General features: G+C 40.4%; 1 protein-coding gene across 1 annotated transcript; it reads left to right on the top strand.

The window, feature by feature from the left end:
• The first annotated feature begins 3697 nt into the window (after positions 1-3697).
• On the top strand, positions 3698-10579 carry calm3a (calmodulin 3a (phosphorylase kinase, delta)). Its single transcript, XM_079353485.1, has 6 exons — positions 3698-3923; positions 6857-6887; positions 7129-7272; positions 7799-7905; positions 8532-8667; positions 9172-10579. Exons 1-6 carry the CDS (start codon positions 3921-3923, stop codon positions 9198-9200), a joined length of 450 nt encoding a protein of 149 aa, XP_079209611.1. The 5' UTR covers positions 3698-3920; the 3' UTR covers positions 9201-10579.
• The last annotated feature ends 3659 nt before the right edge of the window (positions 10580-14238 follow it).

Raw genomic sequence — 14238 nt, 5'->3', positions numbered from 1 at the left:
CGGAGCTGTGAGTGGAAGCACAATCACAGCCAATTACCATAGTCACTTTTGCAGCTTTTTCCACCTCCAAGCAGCAGCTTACATTTTTGAAGCCTTTGCACACATTGTATGTCACCTGTTGGTGACTGTTGACTCCCTGGGAACACATTTCAAAATAGTATGTAACTTCTCGGAATTGACCCTACAACCATCAGATTACCTGCGTAGCGATTGAACCCACTGTGCCACAGAGGAGACAAGACACTGTCAATCAATATTGCACTATCACACAATGACAAAACACTCGAAAATAGTTTGTTTTAGAGCTTAGACTTTTAGCATTTTTTATCTTCAAAATATTAAACATCTATGTAAAAAATTATAGAACTTCCAAATCGAACTCAGCCTGCAGCACAGCAAATGATCAGTGTAATTCAAAGAACACACTGTTCAAATGTACTTTCCTAAGGCTAATGGTAGGCTAAATTGAGTTATGAGCCTTGAACACAAAACTCTGGAGTTGACTGACCAGGTGGTGGCGCTATAGGACAATTTATGAGTAAATTGAGCATTATACGACAAGAAACCATATAGCCAAAGTGTGCTACTGTTACACTTTTTGTTCAACTTTCAATATTTATATAGTTAATATTTAATGTTTCATATAAAATCAATCAAACGTTTAAGTTTTGAAAAAAGCAAAGGTCCTCACAACACACATGAACATGAGTCTATATTAGTGAGTAACATGTGTTAAGGAACTGAAACCCGGTATCTCAGAATTAGGTGGACTTGTCAGGAGCCCACTGCCTGCTGCACTTTAACTTGGTCAACCGACACAAGACACTGCACCACAGTGAAGACTAGAATTCAGCACTTTCACTATGTGGTAATGACATCACATGGGGAAAATCCTTAAACTTTAAATGCATCAAATTATCAAAAGAAACAAAAATAATTCAATACCCTGATGCTTTCCTGATGGCTGTTGACAAATTTGGTGAAGTTTGATCAAACAGTTAGTGAAATATAAAATGTTTTGCCTACAATAGGCTAGTGATAACCAAAACAGGTTTATTGTCTTTACGCGTACACCGTTTAACTGGACATATGAGTATCTGACCAATGTAGGTCCATTAGGTTGCAGCATAACAAACTATCAGAAGCATCCAAGTCACATGCTGTGCGAATATTATTTTCCTTCAGCTAAATGTTCGTGAGTTATTCTCATTAAAAGCAAAACGCTTAAAACCTCACCAAATGGTGCCGTTATAGGTATCACTTTTTGTTTGTTAAACATGCTACTATTTGGTGCAATATTACAAAGTTTGACTACTTTAGCACATTTAGTTTTTGAGTTATGAGCTTTAAAAAATGACGGAATAATAAATATAAAGAGCGCAGAGAATCAGCGTAGATAATGTCTGATTTTTTTATTTATTTAACCTTTATTTATCAAGGAAAAGTCCCATTGAGGTTAAAAACCTATGTTCAAGGGAGTCCTGCAGAAATTACACTTACAACAGAGAGACAGCAATTAAAAGCCATTAAAGTTATAAAAAACAGTTACATGGGGAGGAGGTCGTCTCATGTTCAGTTGATAATTTCCAACATGCCACAGTGACGTTAAGTAGCATGATTCAGTTTGTGTCTACTATAGACTGTATTCCTCACAGAGGAGACCTCTTGGTTATACTGCTGAACTTGAACAGAGCTTTTTGGGGTTTTTCGTTGCCTTTTATTCTTCAACTAAGACATGAAGTTATCTTCTTCTGCTTCTTCTTTGGTGGATTTTTAACGGCGGTTAGCGTCATGATGTTCGCTAAGCGCTCCTAGGAGAGCAGCTTCAAGGGCCAGAGGAATTTGATATCAGCATGTTAACATTCAAGCTTATCCCCGTGAAGATGGAAAAAGAAGATGAAGAGAAACCTCAGTCCTCACAGCTTCATGACAACCAAACTGAAGAGAGCAGAGACACACTGCATATGAAAACAGCGGACTGTGGAGGACCAGAACCAGGCAGAGACTTTAATCCAGACAGTCACAGCCAGATACTCCTGACAAGACGTCACACTTTTTTGGATCTGATGTTGATGACAGAAGTGATTGGAAGGAGAGAGATGAACCTCAGGAAGGTTTAAAACTTCTGCCAAACAAAGACACAGCAGTTACTCCTGACAACACTTCAGACTCTGAATCGAAGACAGATGACACAAGTTGGGTTTTTGAGGGGGCCAGAAATCGTCAGGAAGTTTTAAACCCTGCAAAACAAAGACGTACCTGAGAGTAATGTGGTATTTAATACAGGTAAAATACCAGTTAGCTCCTCTGAATGTGCTACAAGCTTCAGACAAAAGAAATTACAAAAACAAAATGGAATCCTAACAGGAGTGAAACTTTTGACTTCCAAAAGTTTCAGCTGTTTACTTTGTAAAAAAAGTTGTTCTTCTAGGGCAGCTGTTGTTAAACACATGAGGACCCACACAGGAGAGAAACCCTTCAAGTGTTCAGTTTGTGGTAAAAGATTTGCAAAAAATTGAGATCTAAAACGCCACTTGGCAGTTCACTCAGGAGAGAAACCATTTAGCTGTTCAATTTGTGGTAAAAGGTTTGCAAGAAATGGAGATCTGAAGTCCCACTTGGCAGTTCACTCAGGGGAGAAACCATTTAGCTGTTCAGTTTGTGGTAAAATATTTGCACAAATTACTAATCTGAAGTCCCACTTGGCAGTTCACACAGGAAAGTAACCATTTAGTTGTTCATATTGTTCTGAAACATTATCTCGTCTCGATCAAACGTCACAGGCTTGTTTGTGAAAGAAGGAAAATTCCAAAATATCTGTAATGCCAATTAATTTATTCCTGTAGGAATTGAGAAAAAATGGTCAGATGTATATTTTAACGATTTGTTCTGAAAAAAAAATCACAAATCAGACTCCAAAATGAGTCTTCTTTCAGTTTGATCTTTTCAGCAGACAAAGCCACATGATTAAAGTAATTTTGCTTTATTTAGTCAGTAATAGTTGTTTTGCAGACTTTTCAGACTTTTCTGGGGTTCAGTTTTTTATTTAACACGTTTCTGCATGCTGAACCAAGACGTGAAATGAATGTTAAGATCAATTGTGTTGCTTTAAATAAAAGGTCTTGTTTGCAGTATTTATTTTATTGTGTTTTGTAAATTGGTCTCGATATTTACTGACCTGCTTTTACTGAGTGCTTTATAAAACATTTCAGCTGCTCTGTATGTAAATAAAAATATTTCTAACAAGAGCAGAGATACACTACTGATACACACAGAAGATAGTCCTTACATGTGTTCCCTTTGCAGTACAGGATTTGAAAAAAAAAAAATGGAGATCTGATACAACCCTTGGCTGTACATGCAGCCAGGCGCAGCTGTGGACCAGTGGTAGGTTTATCCCCAGCTCCTGCAGCCACATGTCAAAGTCTCCTTAGGCAAAACACATCCATGCCCTGATGACCTCCAGACTCAACCACTGAAATTCACTATTCTGACAGTAGCCAGACTTTTACACACCTACATTTTGTTCAAAATGCTGCAGCCAGACTCCTTTGAAGATGCAAAAAAAATATCATCACTTAACACCTCTTTTGGCATCCTTGCACCGGCTCCCAGTTCAGTGTCTACCTGTGGAGGGCAGTCATGCGCGTGTACGCGTCTAAACTGTCGGACTATCTAAACGAAGAAGAAGGCGACGCGCCACTGGCGGAGGGATATACCGATGCACACAGCACGTCGAAGCCGGGCGATCCTCCAAAACCGGAATACGGTGTCCACTATTTTCTACCGAATTAAACATTTGTAACAGATTTGGATATACATTTTAGTCCACTTTGTAGATAGAGCCCTCCCTTGAAAGAAGAAATAGAACCATACTGTGGGTGTTTTGTCATCTTTAGGGAGCTTGAAGAGTCGACAGGATGGTGAGTACAGCATGCTAACGTCGTGAACGTGACTAGCTCGTGTTAGCTGCTTCTTCGAGCTCAGTTTAAAAACCCTTCAATAAAAAAAAACCAAACGGGTGATCGTTGTTGCGTTAAAGTTCATAATCCGAAACCTAATTTATTCATGTTCTTCCTCCAGACGAGCGAGGACAGCTTTCTTAAGGATTTATTAGCTGATTAAGTAACACATGCGTACATTGATTTGAAATAAAATGTGGTAATTCTCGCACTTTATTTAACATTTGTGCAGGTGGTTTTTGCTTTGACGACGACACATGAGTATAATGTGTTTAATATGTTAAACTGCGTACCACACACGGGGGTGATGCAGGCGGAGGCAGGCCGCCTGTTTCTGTCTTTAATGTGACATGACAGTGTTTGTAAACACGTTTTGATAGCTCCATGCTCGGATCGAGGTTCACTTAACTGCAGCCTTTTATCGCTTCTTTGACACCAACAGTGGGCGTGGTGGTGAAGGGGGGTGCTGTGTTAAAAATAGTCCCCCCTCACCACCCACCTAACCCCCCCAAAGATTTTGTATCGCTGTCGTTAACACATTGATCAAAACTCGTCCTAACTCACAAGAAACCAACGTTTTTTGATATCCAACTAGTTGCTGCAACACGAGCAGCACCTCTCCAGAGGCCTCCCAGCAGCAGGAGGAGGATTTGACATGCGCAACAAGCGAGTAATGGTTTCCCCTCGCCATCAATTGCGATTACATAAGAGCAATGCTCAGCGTTAGCAACAATTGTTCTCTGTGGAGATTTGTTGCATCGTTGTAGGACTTGTTTGTTCCTGCAACAGCAACAATGACAGCATCATCTTCTGCCACGTTATTGCGCCATAACGCTGCACTGCATTCTGCTCCTCTTTGAAACCCCTCCCTTCCCCCCCTGCATTAAACCAAACCGTGCTTGGTGCAATAGGCTGTCAAGACCTGCAGTGTGCACCCTCCGAAATGGTAACTTAAGTATTTTCAGAGGGGGGGGGGGTTACACTGACACTACTGAGATGATGAGAGATGACACACACAGAGGCAAAGAACAAAAAAATCCTCTTAAATAGGAAAAGTTGAGTCCTTGTGTGGTACAATGTCATTTTCAATGAAGAGCTGGCTGAATGAAATTCTGCATTTTCACTTTAGTATCAAGCACGTGGGATTTTTCTGTGCTCAACATGCGAATATTTGGTATAATCTGAATCTGAAGGACAGGGAGACTGTGTGGCTTACAAATCCTCTAACACTCATCTGTGCTCTGATCCGCACACTGCTTGCTTCAGCACCACTGAATTGGTTGTCAGTACAGAGAATGGATACTCCGCAGTCTGTCCTGCCCCCCCGTCCCAGTCCCCCTCCCACCCCCACCCAACCAGCACCACCAGCAGCAGCAACCAGCATGGTGACTCATTGAAATTGACTCCAAGAACACATGGCATTGCTACCATCTCGAGCTACTGATGTTAGCGTTTGTGCCTCTGGCTGAAACGCAAAAGATGTGTTTAAACATGTAATGTTAATTTGTGGTGCAAGAGCTTGAAGTAATACATCTTGCACTCCAGGGACAAATATATATATATATATATATATATATATATATATATATATATATATATATATATTTAATTGACATCTGCAGCTGCATGAGATGAATGGCCTCAGCTGCTTTATTTACAGCTTTTCTTCTCTAATAGGAAGGTTCCTTCTCGCAGCAGTAGTGTGATCAGTTCTATAACATCAGAACCGGTCTTTTCTAGGTTTTCGTTTTGTGCCAGCTCATGTTTCAGCTGACACATCTTATAATCACTCGCAGACGTAATGAGTGAGCACGCTGGCATAAAGCAGCCATCAACAGTTTCCACAGAGGTTTGTCTAAGATGGTAAAACTGAGTCTCACATCTGCTCGTGAAAAAAAAAAGGCCCAGCGAGGTGCTTGCTTGTGGTGCTACTCGGTGTGCTACATTGGCGACCCTGTTCGTGTCCCACTAATTATAGCAGACGTGCGTATTTTAGGCCGTAGAGTATTTTTACTTGTCCCTCATCGCGCTTGCTCAGTCTGAAGTGGGCATGTTCACTGACTTAGACCTCATGTGAGACCTCATGTGGACGGCAGCGTTACATCTCGACTGACGTTTTGAAATGAATGGAGTGTGTGAGAATCAAAGAATAGTAAATAAAGCGGTTTCCTCCTGTACTGCAACAAGTCTTATATTTGAGTAATACTGTGTGCCTAGGGCTTCTTTTTTTGTTCCATTGGTATCAAAGAAAGCAAAATTGGCTTGAATTGAAATTGTAGTCCAGTGATTGCCCTAATAGAAAAGGAACGAATGTCTGTGTCCAGCTGTTTGTCATCATGAGAAGCCAAAATCAATATTGAAACTCGGTTACACTGAAATGTGACTGCTGAGCATGTTTTCATATGACCTGACCTATCCGTGTGTACGTCCACCCTTACTCTATTTTTACATCAACCACCATAAGGGCAGTAGCTCGGTAGGGACGCCTGTTGAGAACTGGAGGGTCAGTGGTTCAAGTCCCATCCCACTCCTTCCAGAGCCCATTTCACTGTTTGAGCACTGCAGAACAAGGTACTGAACCTCCAGCTGCTCTGTGCCCCTTCATGTACAGACTGAGGCCATGTTTGAGTCGCCGCTACCTCCTGATCCTAAAGGTGTTGCAGTTTTATGGGGTTTTTTTCCAAGTAGCTCTCTGGGTTTGGTCGGCATAGGCTCACAGTGTACACACCTGAACCCCCAGGTAACTTGGGACAACTCCTGTGTTTCAGTTTGCACCGAAGCCCCCCACCACCTCCACGACACCATTTCTGACCTGTCGAGTCTCTGGCTGCACATTTCTCCCTCTATGTACATGTATCTAGTATTGTCCAGTAACATCTTACTCTGTTCAACAGGCTGATCAGCTGACAGAGGAGCAAATTGCTGGTGAGTGCACTTTGTTTGTTTGTGAAAAAATCAGCAGCTGTTTTATTCACGTCTTGGTGTTGGTTCAGGTCTGTTCCTGCTATTATATTCCCATGCTGAAATAAACCCAGAGTTGTAGTAGTTATTCACAGAAACAGATAATAATGAAATGTGGATTTTATTCTTTAAGTAGATTAAAGTAGGGTGTCTGTATCCAAAACAATCTGCATGGGTACATTATGGTGTTATTTGTGGTATACAGAGTTCAAGGAGGCGTTCTCGCTGTTCGATAAGGACGGTGACGGTACGATCACCACCAAGGAGCTCGGCACTGTGATGCGTTCTCTGGGTCAGAACCCCACCGAGGCGGAGCTGCAGGATATGATCAATGAGGTGGATGCTGACGGTGAGGATGACGTGAAACATCTTATTTCTGGTTCATCTGTACGTTTAATATTCCTCCCGCAGAAAGCGTTTCTAAAGGGAGTCAGATCTGGAGCGTCTCACTGCAGCCTGTTTATCTTCCTTCTCAAAGAGAAAAAGGGCTTTTCTTTATTAACAGACATCCTCCCCTTGGTCGTGTATTTCCTGTCGTCAAACAGACGTGATCCATTCTCCAAACAGCAACTCTTCATGTACCATCCTTTCTAATGAACTTTGACCTCACCCGTTGTCGTCTCAGGTCACTACGGTGAATCCTCACAAGCTCTGGAGGCATTTATGACACACAGTTTGTACTGTAGTTTGAAAATATTGTTTACTTTTAACAACAGCTGAATGCGTACCTGGTGAAAAATGTATCCTGTCAGTCAAAAAACACTCGGCAACCAGTATGTTGCCGTACATTGTGGGGGAATGACTCCTTTTCTTGTCAGTCTAACGACGCAGGGACTCGAGTAACGTAAGCTCTTTTATATCGGTTGGCTGTGTAGGTAATGGGACGATTGACTTTCCTGAGTTTCTGACCATGATGGCCAGGAAGATGAAAGACACAGACAGCGAGGAGGAGATCCGAGAAGCTTTCAGAGTCTTTGACAAGGTACGCCGGGGCTCAGCGGTTTGACAATGTAGGAAGTGACAACAAAGTGTCTTTTGAACTTTTTTTTTTTTTTTTTTTTTTCTCTGTGTCGCAGTTATTTGGATCTGTGCCATGGTTTGCCACCCTTTCTTTTTTACTATAAAACATGTTCAGACTCTTTCATGTAACAAAGGCTTCTATATGTAGAGGGAGATTTGTACATAACACTCTGCGAGCCCGTTTTGTTTTGCTTTGCTCCACTTTAAGGTACATTTATGGATTTGTGTTGCTGTCACTGTTTACAGGATTATAATCCCGTGCATGCTCACAAGCTCATAGCGCCATTAAGCTGTTAATCCAGGTGAATCTGAAGAAGTACAGTTTAAAAATATCACGGATGGGATTCTTCTGGATTACTGCGTCTTTGCTTTTTCTTCCCTCGCCAGTAACATGCCTGATGAATGCTATCAAATTTACAGAAAACCAGTCAACTCTTATTTTTGTCACGGCATAAACCTCGAGATGACAAACTGTCCTCGGACATAAAAGGGAATCTGAAAGGAATGACAAGTGGCGCTCAGATGCAACTACAGTGTGAACAGGAAATAAACAAACGGTAACGACAGCTCCTCTGTGTTCATCTGCAGGATGGTAACGGCTACATCAGTGCAGCAGAGCTACGACACGTCATGACCAACTTAGGGGAGAAGCTCACTGACGAGGAGGTGGACGAGATGATCCGTGAGGCCGACATAGATGGTGACGGCCAGGTCAACTATGAGGGTGAGGTTACGGCTTTTTGTTTTTCCATAGAAAAACGTGTTTCTAGACATGTTTGAATTTGAACAAATGAAAAATGATGACTTGCTGCCCCCCCCTCAAATAGAGCTGATCCGAGCCTTGCCATCGATTTATTGAAATGATTAATGGATAATTTTTCGCAATAATTCAATGACTCTTATTTATCTATTACCATTCACACTTAAAATGTGACATTAAAAATCTTAATTCAGCTGATTACTTTCAGAAAATACTTGCACGTTATAAACGTGCTACGATAACAAGCAAGGTCCGCTTTATAGGTCCTGCTGGCATCCTTTTCCTCTACGGGGGGTAAACCATGTTGGTGTATATTTGTATTTAAGTCACCTAAGGAATCCAAGCAAACATTGTTTTTATCTCGAGAACTGTTGAGATGTTAACCTTGCGAAATGTTATGAAAAAAATACTGGTGTGTGCACTGGTGGAGGTGAGTGGGCTCATCTTTGTCTTCTGTTCTTTTCACAGAGTTCGTCCAGATGATGACTGCCAAGTGAAGAGAACAGTGATATTTCTCTCAGCGATGCTTGTCCTCCTAAGATACATGTCTTTAAGAACCAAAAAAGGAACAATTATGAAATTAGAAAAACCAAATCGTCCATGAAAAAAAAACAACCACAAAAAAAAACACTTCTCTGTCAGATTTTCCAATTCGTGCTTCAGTACAGCCAACTACGTCTAAGGTTTAGCAAACAACAGAATAACCCCTAGCGAAGCTAATGGACCAAGCTTTTAGAGGGCTGAAGCCCCCGTACTTCAGACTAAGATTCTGCTGAGTCACCCAGTTCCTGATTAATTTAGAGGAAAGAGCAACACTGAAAAGGCAGCGGGATAGAAACCCCAAGCCACGGTTAGTACAAAGGCAGTTGGCTGCTTCAACCTTTCCCATATTCGACATAACAAACGGACTCTCTTGCACCAGTGGTGACTCTTTAAATTCTGAATTGAGTACTCTTCTTGCATGCACCCTTTCTTGTGGCGGTCTCTTGTCACAACAAGGAGGCTCTGATCCGGTCAGAGGTAGTGGTCAGATCGTGTACACACTGGAGGTATATACATTACTATATAGCTATATATCTGTAACATTTGTGTCACTATGATTATTGCAAGAGCAAATAGCTGCAACATAGGGCGTTCATTGGTGCTCGGTTGGAGACGAGCACCAAAGAGTTTGGACAAGAAAGTAAGACTGGAAATTGCTGATGGGTTTTTTTTGCCCCCCGGGATGTGATACTGTCTTGTTTTAGAGGGGGGGGTGGGCTGTATGTTGTCCACGGCACTGATTGGAGACAACAGGATGTTATCATGCTTCAGGGGGATTGGTTGTAAAAAACACACTTGAGGACTGCAGTTGAAACCTTTTGTTCTTTAAACCGATATCCTGATACTATATTGATGTAATGCTTTATATCTGTGTTCTCAAATATTAATGTATTGATGACAAACTTTGGTCACAAAATATCTATCTATATTAGTGTCGTAAAGTTTGCATTGCCTATTGTTGTAGTAAATGACCTGTGACATGTTTTCTCTTGGTTTTGAAATGTGCCATAATACTCTTGAACGCCTCAACCTTCTTGCAAGACTTGTAGTTCATTAGAATATAAAACATTACGTAATATGATAACATAAAAACATGCAGTTCAACATATTTGCACTTTGGTATAAACCATGTGGATACATAAAAAAAAAAAGGTTTGTTCTAGAAGAATAAAAGAAACCAAATGTCACTGCTGCTGCTATGACAACCACGTGTTCTACTCATTTGTCATCCTCGTTGGTGTCTGATCTTCAATTTGTAGTCCGGTGATTCAAACTTCAACCTGCTTGCTGTTTTCTTGAACAGATTAAAATACTGTATATTAACAAACACAAACTTGTAGTGGAGGTGATTGTGTTTCATTTGGGCTATTAGACCGGGACTTTCAGATACGGGTGTCGCAAAGAATTTAGCTTTAAGGGGAGAGAATGGTTTCAGTGTTATGAAGAGGTTGGGTCAAATTGTAAGAAGTGGGTTATCTAAGGTTTCACAATTCCCTCTAAAACAGAATTAGATCTCACTTTATTGGAGGCGCTTTAATTGGTCATCTTTCAAATGAATGGAAGTAAACGGTAACTGGACTGAAGGTGTCTCAAAAATATAAAGATGTGATATATTTTCCATAAACCAATAAACTGACTGAGCTTTAGTTGATCTGTGTTTTACTGTCATGTTTATGGACTCTTAAAACTACTCTCCATTTTAACATTTGTGGCACTGACTCCTCTCCCTGCCTGTGTCCCAGTGCTGGGGAGAGGAGCTCTAATCCCACACAGTCTGAGACTGGGTTGGGGCAGGTCACCCTGGCCCTTCACTGGAGAAACTAACCCAGGCACAGGCTATATTTAGTGGCTCATTACACTGCTCCAGGAGCCTGAGGTAATCCAGGTCAACCAGGGTCAAGACCCCTAACCCTCATACTCTAAATGCAAACGAGGAGCACTTGCCTTTTTACAGACAGGCAGGTCTCGGAGCTAATGGGATGAGGCTTTATCTGGGGCAGGTCGATGTGATTGGCCACATGGTAGTCGTGCGGTTAAGTAGATAAAGTAAATAAATACGGAAATGGAAGCAGCATTCTCAGCGGAACGATAACTGCAGGATCACATGCATGAGGAGCTGTGATTATTTGTCTGTGTGGTTGTGTAACTGCAGAAGTTCACTGGTTTTATCTCCCACTGTGTTGTTAAATAATTCTCACAGGGATTACAGAACTTTGTTTTTTTTTTTTTAACTCCTATTTTAGTGTTTTATATCTACTAAATTTATCTGGTAACTATAGATCTGAATGTTATGACAGCATGTTGCATAATACAGAATAACTTACCCAATAATGAATAAAGCTTTTCAAATGATTAAGTATATTGTTTAGAGCTCATGTGAGTTTTATTTAAGACTACAGTATAGGCTACCATCAAGGTTCAAGTGTGGAGGTGAATACCCAGGAAAGGCCAGAAGAGGAAGACAATGGAGCTTCTGGGACTGTAGGAAGCACTGAGGGTGATGTCCATTCTGCAGGCCCACATGTGTCAGGAAAAGGCCTGGCAGGCTAAGCATATAATGAGCTAACTGCAAGGCAAGAACAGTGCTTTAAACCAATTTTTTTCTTCTGTAGGTAGAAGTTTAGGCCAGAACAACATGGAGATAAATCAGGGTCAAAAGTTTTGGTCAATTGAAAGAAAAGAAAAAAACCTTAAAACTAAAAGTTTAAGTTTTGAGCGTGAACTTTGAACTTTTACAGATAAATTGCAGATTATCTGATGATACCCGGACTGTCAAATGTGCTTTAAATAATAAAGCACTAACACTAACAACATAAAATGTTAATGATGAGGAATCCTAACAATAATGGGTCCACATCTTCACACAAACTTTTACTCTGATGTTTAAAATTATGAGGGCGGGAAATGTCCTTAGGCCTACAGCAATACATTGTCTCCTGTGCCACAATGATCAAACCAAATTTAAACACATTTCCAACACTTTGGCTGAACCTTCTACAACAATAAGTGAATGAAATGTAGCATACCAAGTTACTTCACAAAACTTCCGGTCACAGGATATGTTTTTCTACGCTGTTATCTCAAATAGTTTATCTTTGGTTTATTAATTTAATTTACGTCAATGCACTAGTTCCACAACACAATATTGTAAAATGATTTAATCCAACGCTAGGTGGTGCTGTTTCATCATCCACAAAACCAGACTAACGCCCTGTAAAGAAGGACAGGTGCAGCACACACTGTGGACAGGAGGAGATCAGGCAAATAACTGAAAGCAGCTGGAAGAACAACTCATTTGCATGTATGGACATTTTAATAATAGGTGATTATTTGCAGTTTATTTTCAGCCACATAGAATGCAGAGTGAGGTGTGATTTTGTTTGTTCAAATGTGGGTGTGTGTGTTGAGTTATTAATATGCTTGCTTGGTGAGCACCACACCCCATGCCCATAGTTGTCTCCAGGTTGCAATGTAACCTAATAACCCTTTTATAAACACTGAGTATTCCCTTTAGGTCTCGTGCTTTAATGAGGAGGTTGTGTCGTGTTACAGTATGTCAATTTTACAGGAGTCACAGATATGTGCAGTGCATTAAATGTATTTATAGATCTTTGCACAATTTCTTCTCTAATAAGATTGTTGTTTGGAGGTTTTTGCTTTTTTGACCCTTATACGTTGAACATGACCACACCAACATTGTTAACACGTTCACTTAGATCTTCACTTTTTCTTCTTCTTTTTCACAATCACTGGTGTCCATGGTCTCTCTGTTAGTGAGCAGTATGCAAAAACAGAAAAGACAAAGACTTATAGATTAAGATTAAGTACCTGTGTGTTAAGTGAGTTACAGTGAACAGACTGAAGTACAAGGATCCACAGCATTGCTTCTGCTCGTCATGTTAGTCATGATGAATCAGTTTTCTAGCTTTTACAGAAAACAACATGGCACAAATTAGTTTGAAGGTGTGGGAGTGCTTTGATTACATGCTGGTTTCATGTCCACTCACAGTGTGCCAGGTCATGCATCTCTGCCCACCATGACACATGACCACATTGTATAAAACTGTCTTGTTTCCTATAAGGATATCTTCCTGCTTAGTGGCCTAAAAATGGAGATTTCCTTTAGTCTGTTTTTTTATTTTCATTTTGGGGGATTTCTATCTGGAGGTTGAGAATTTTAAAAGAGGCAGGGTTTTCACATGTAACACAGGTCCCTGGCTGAATCAAACCGGGGATTCCGTGGTTATGTGGTATCCTACCACTGGCATTATTCTCCTGAATGACACACAGCGTTGCTGTCATATACAGTATTCACCACTGGATTGAAAACAGATGTTCAAAATAATAAATTTCTCAGAGCCTTTTTTTATATGCATATTTAGTCATTTTCATTTTCAAGTTTGTTACTATGTCTACCTTTACAAATTATTAAAAGGTTCAACTACAAATTTGGAAAGCAGTTCACCCTTTGAAGTACAGATAGATTTTTAGGATGTTGCATTTAAGAATTCAACAGTTTAGATAGTTCTTTATGTGATTGAATCGTGTTTTTGAGGAGAAAAAAACTAGTAACAACTAGACTGAGACATTCAGCCTATAGGTAATATGGTATCATATGCCATGATGTCACGATGGCCATTTGAACGTGCTTCTATAACGACTTTGTCTTACTCAACATTTTGGTTATTCTGTCATGTGCTGCAGTACTTTCTTATGACTACATATATTATACCTCATGAAATGTTTATTGGACATCCTAAAATAATTTCTTAGATTCAAAATCGTTAATTGGTCTGCTATAAAAACTATTTAGCCACTGTCTACAAAATGATGACCATGTTTCAAATAGAATGATGGACAAGTCGCTCCTCGAAAATTGTAAAAACAAAGATTTCATGTGACACTTCATGAAAACAACTTTCAATACCGTTAAATTATCTGAAAAACAGATACTAAAACTACCGTTTTCACTGTTTGTTAGGTTTGTTCTGT

The sequence above is a fragment of the Symphodus melops genome, assembly GCF_947650265.1.
Source record: "Symphodus melops genome assembly, chromosome: 10".
Lineage (NCBI taxonomy): Eukaryota > Metazoa > Chordata > Actinopteri > Labriformes > Labridae > Symphodus > Symphodus melops.
Note: the sequence above shows the minus strand (reverse complement) of the source record. Positions and strands in the feature narration are given on the sequence as shown.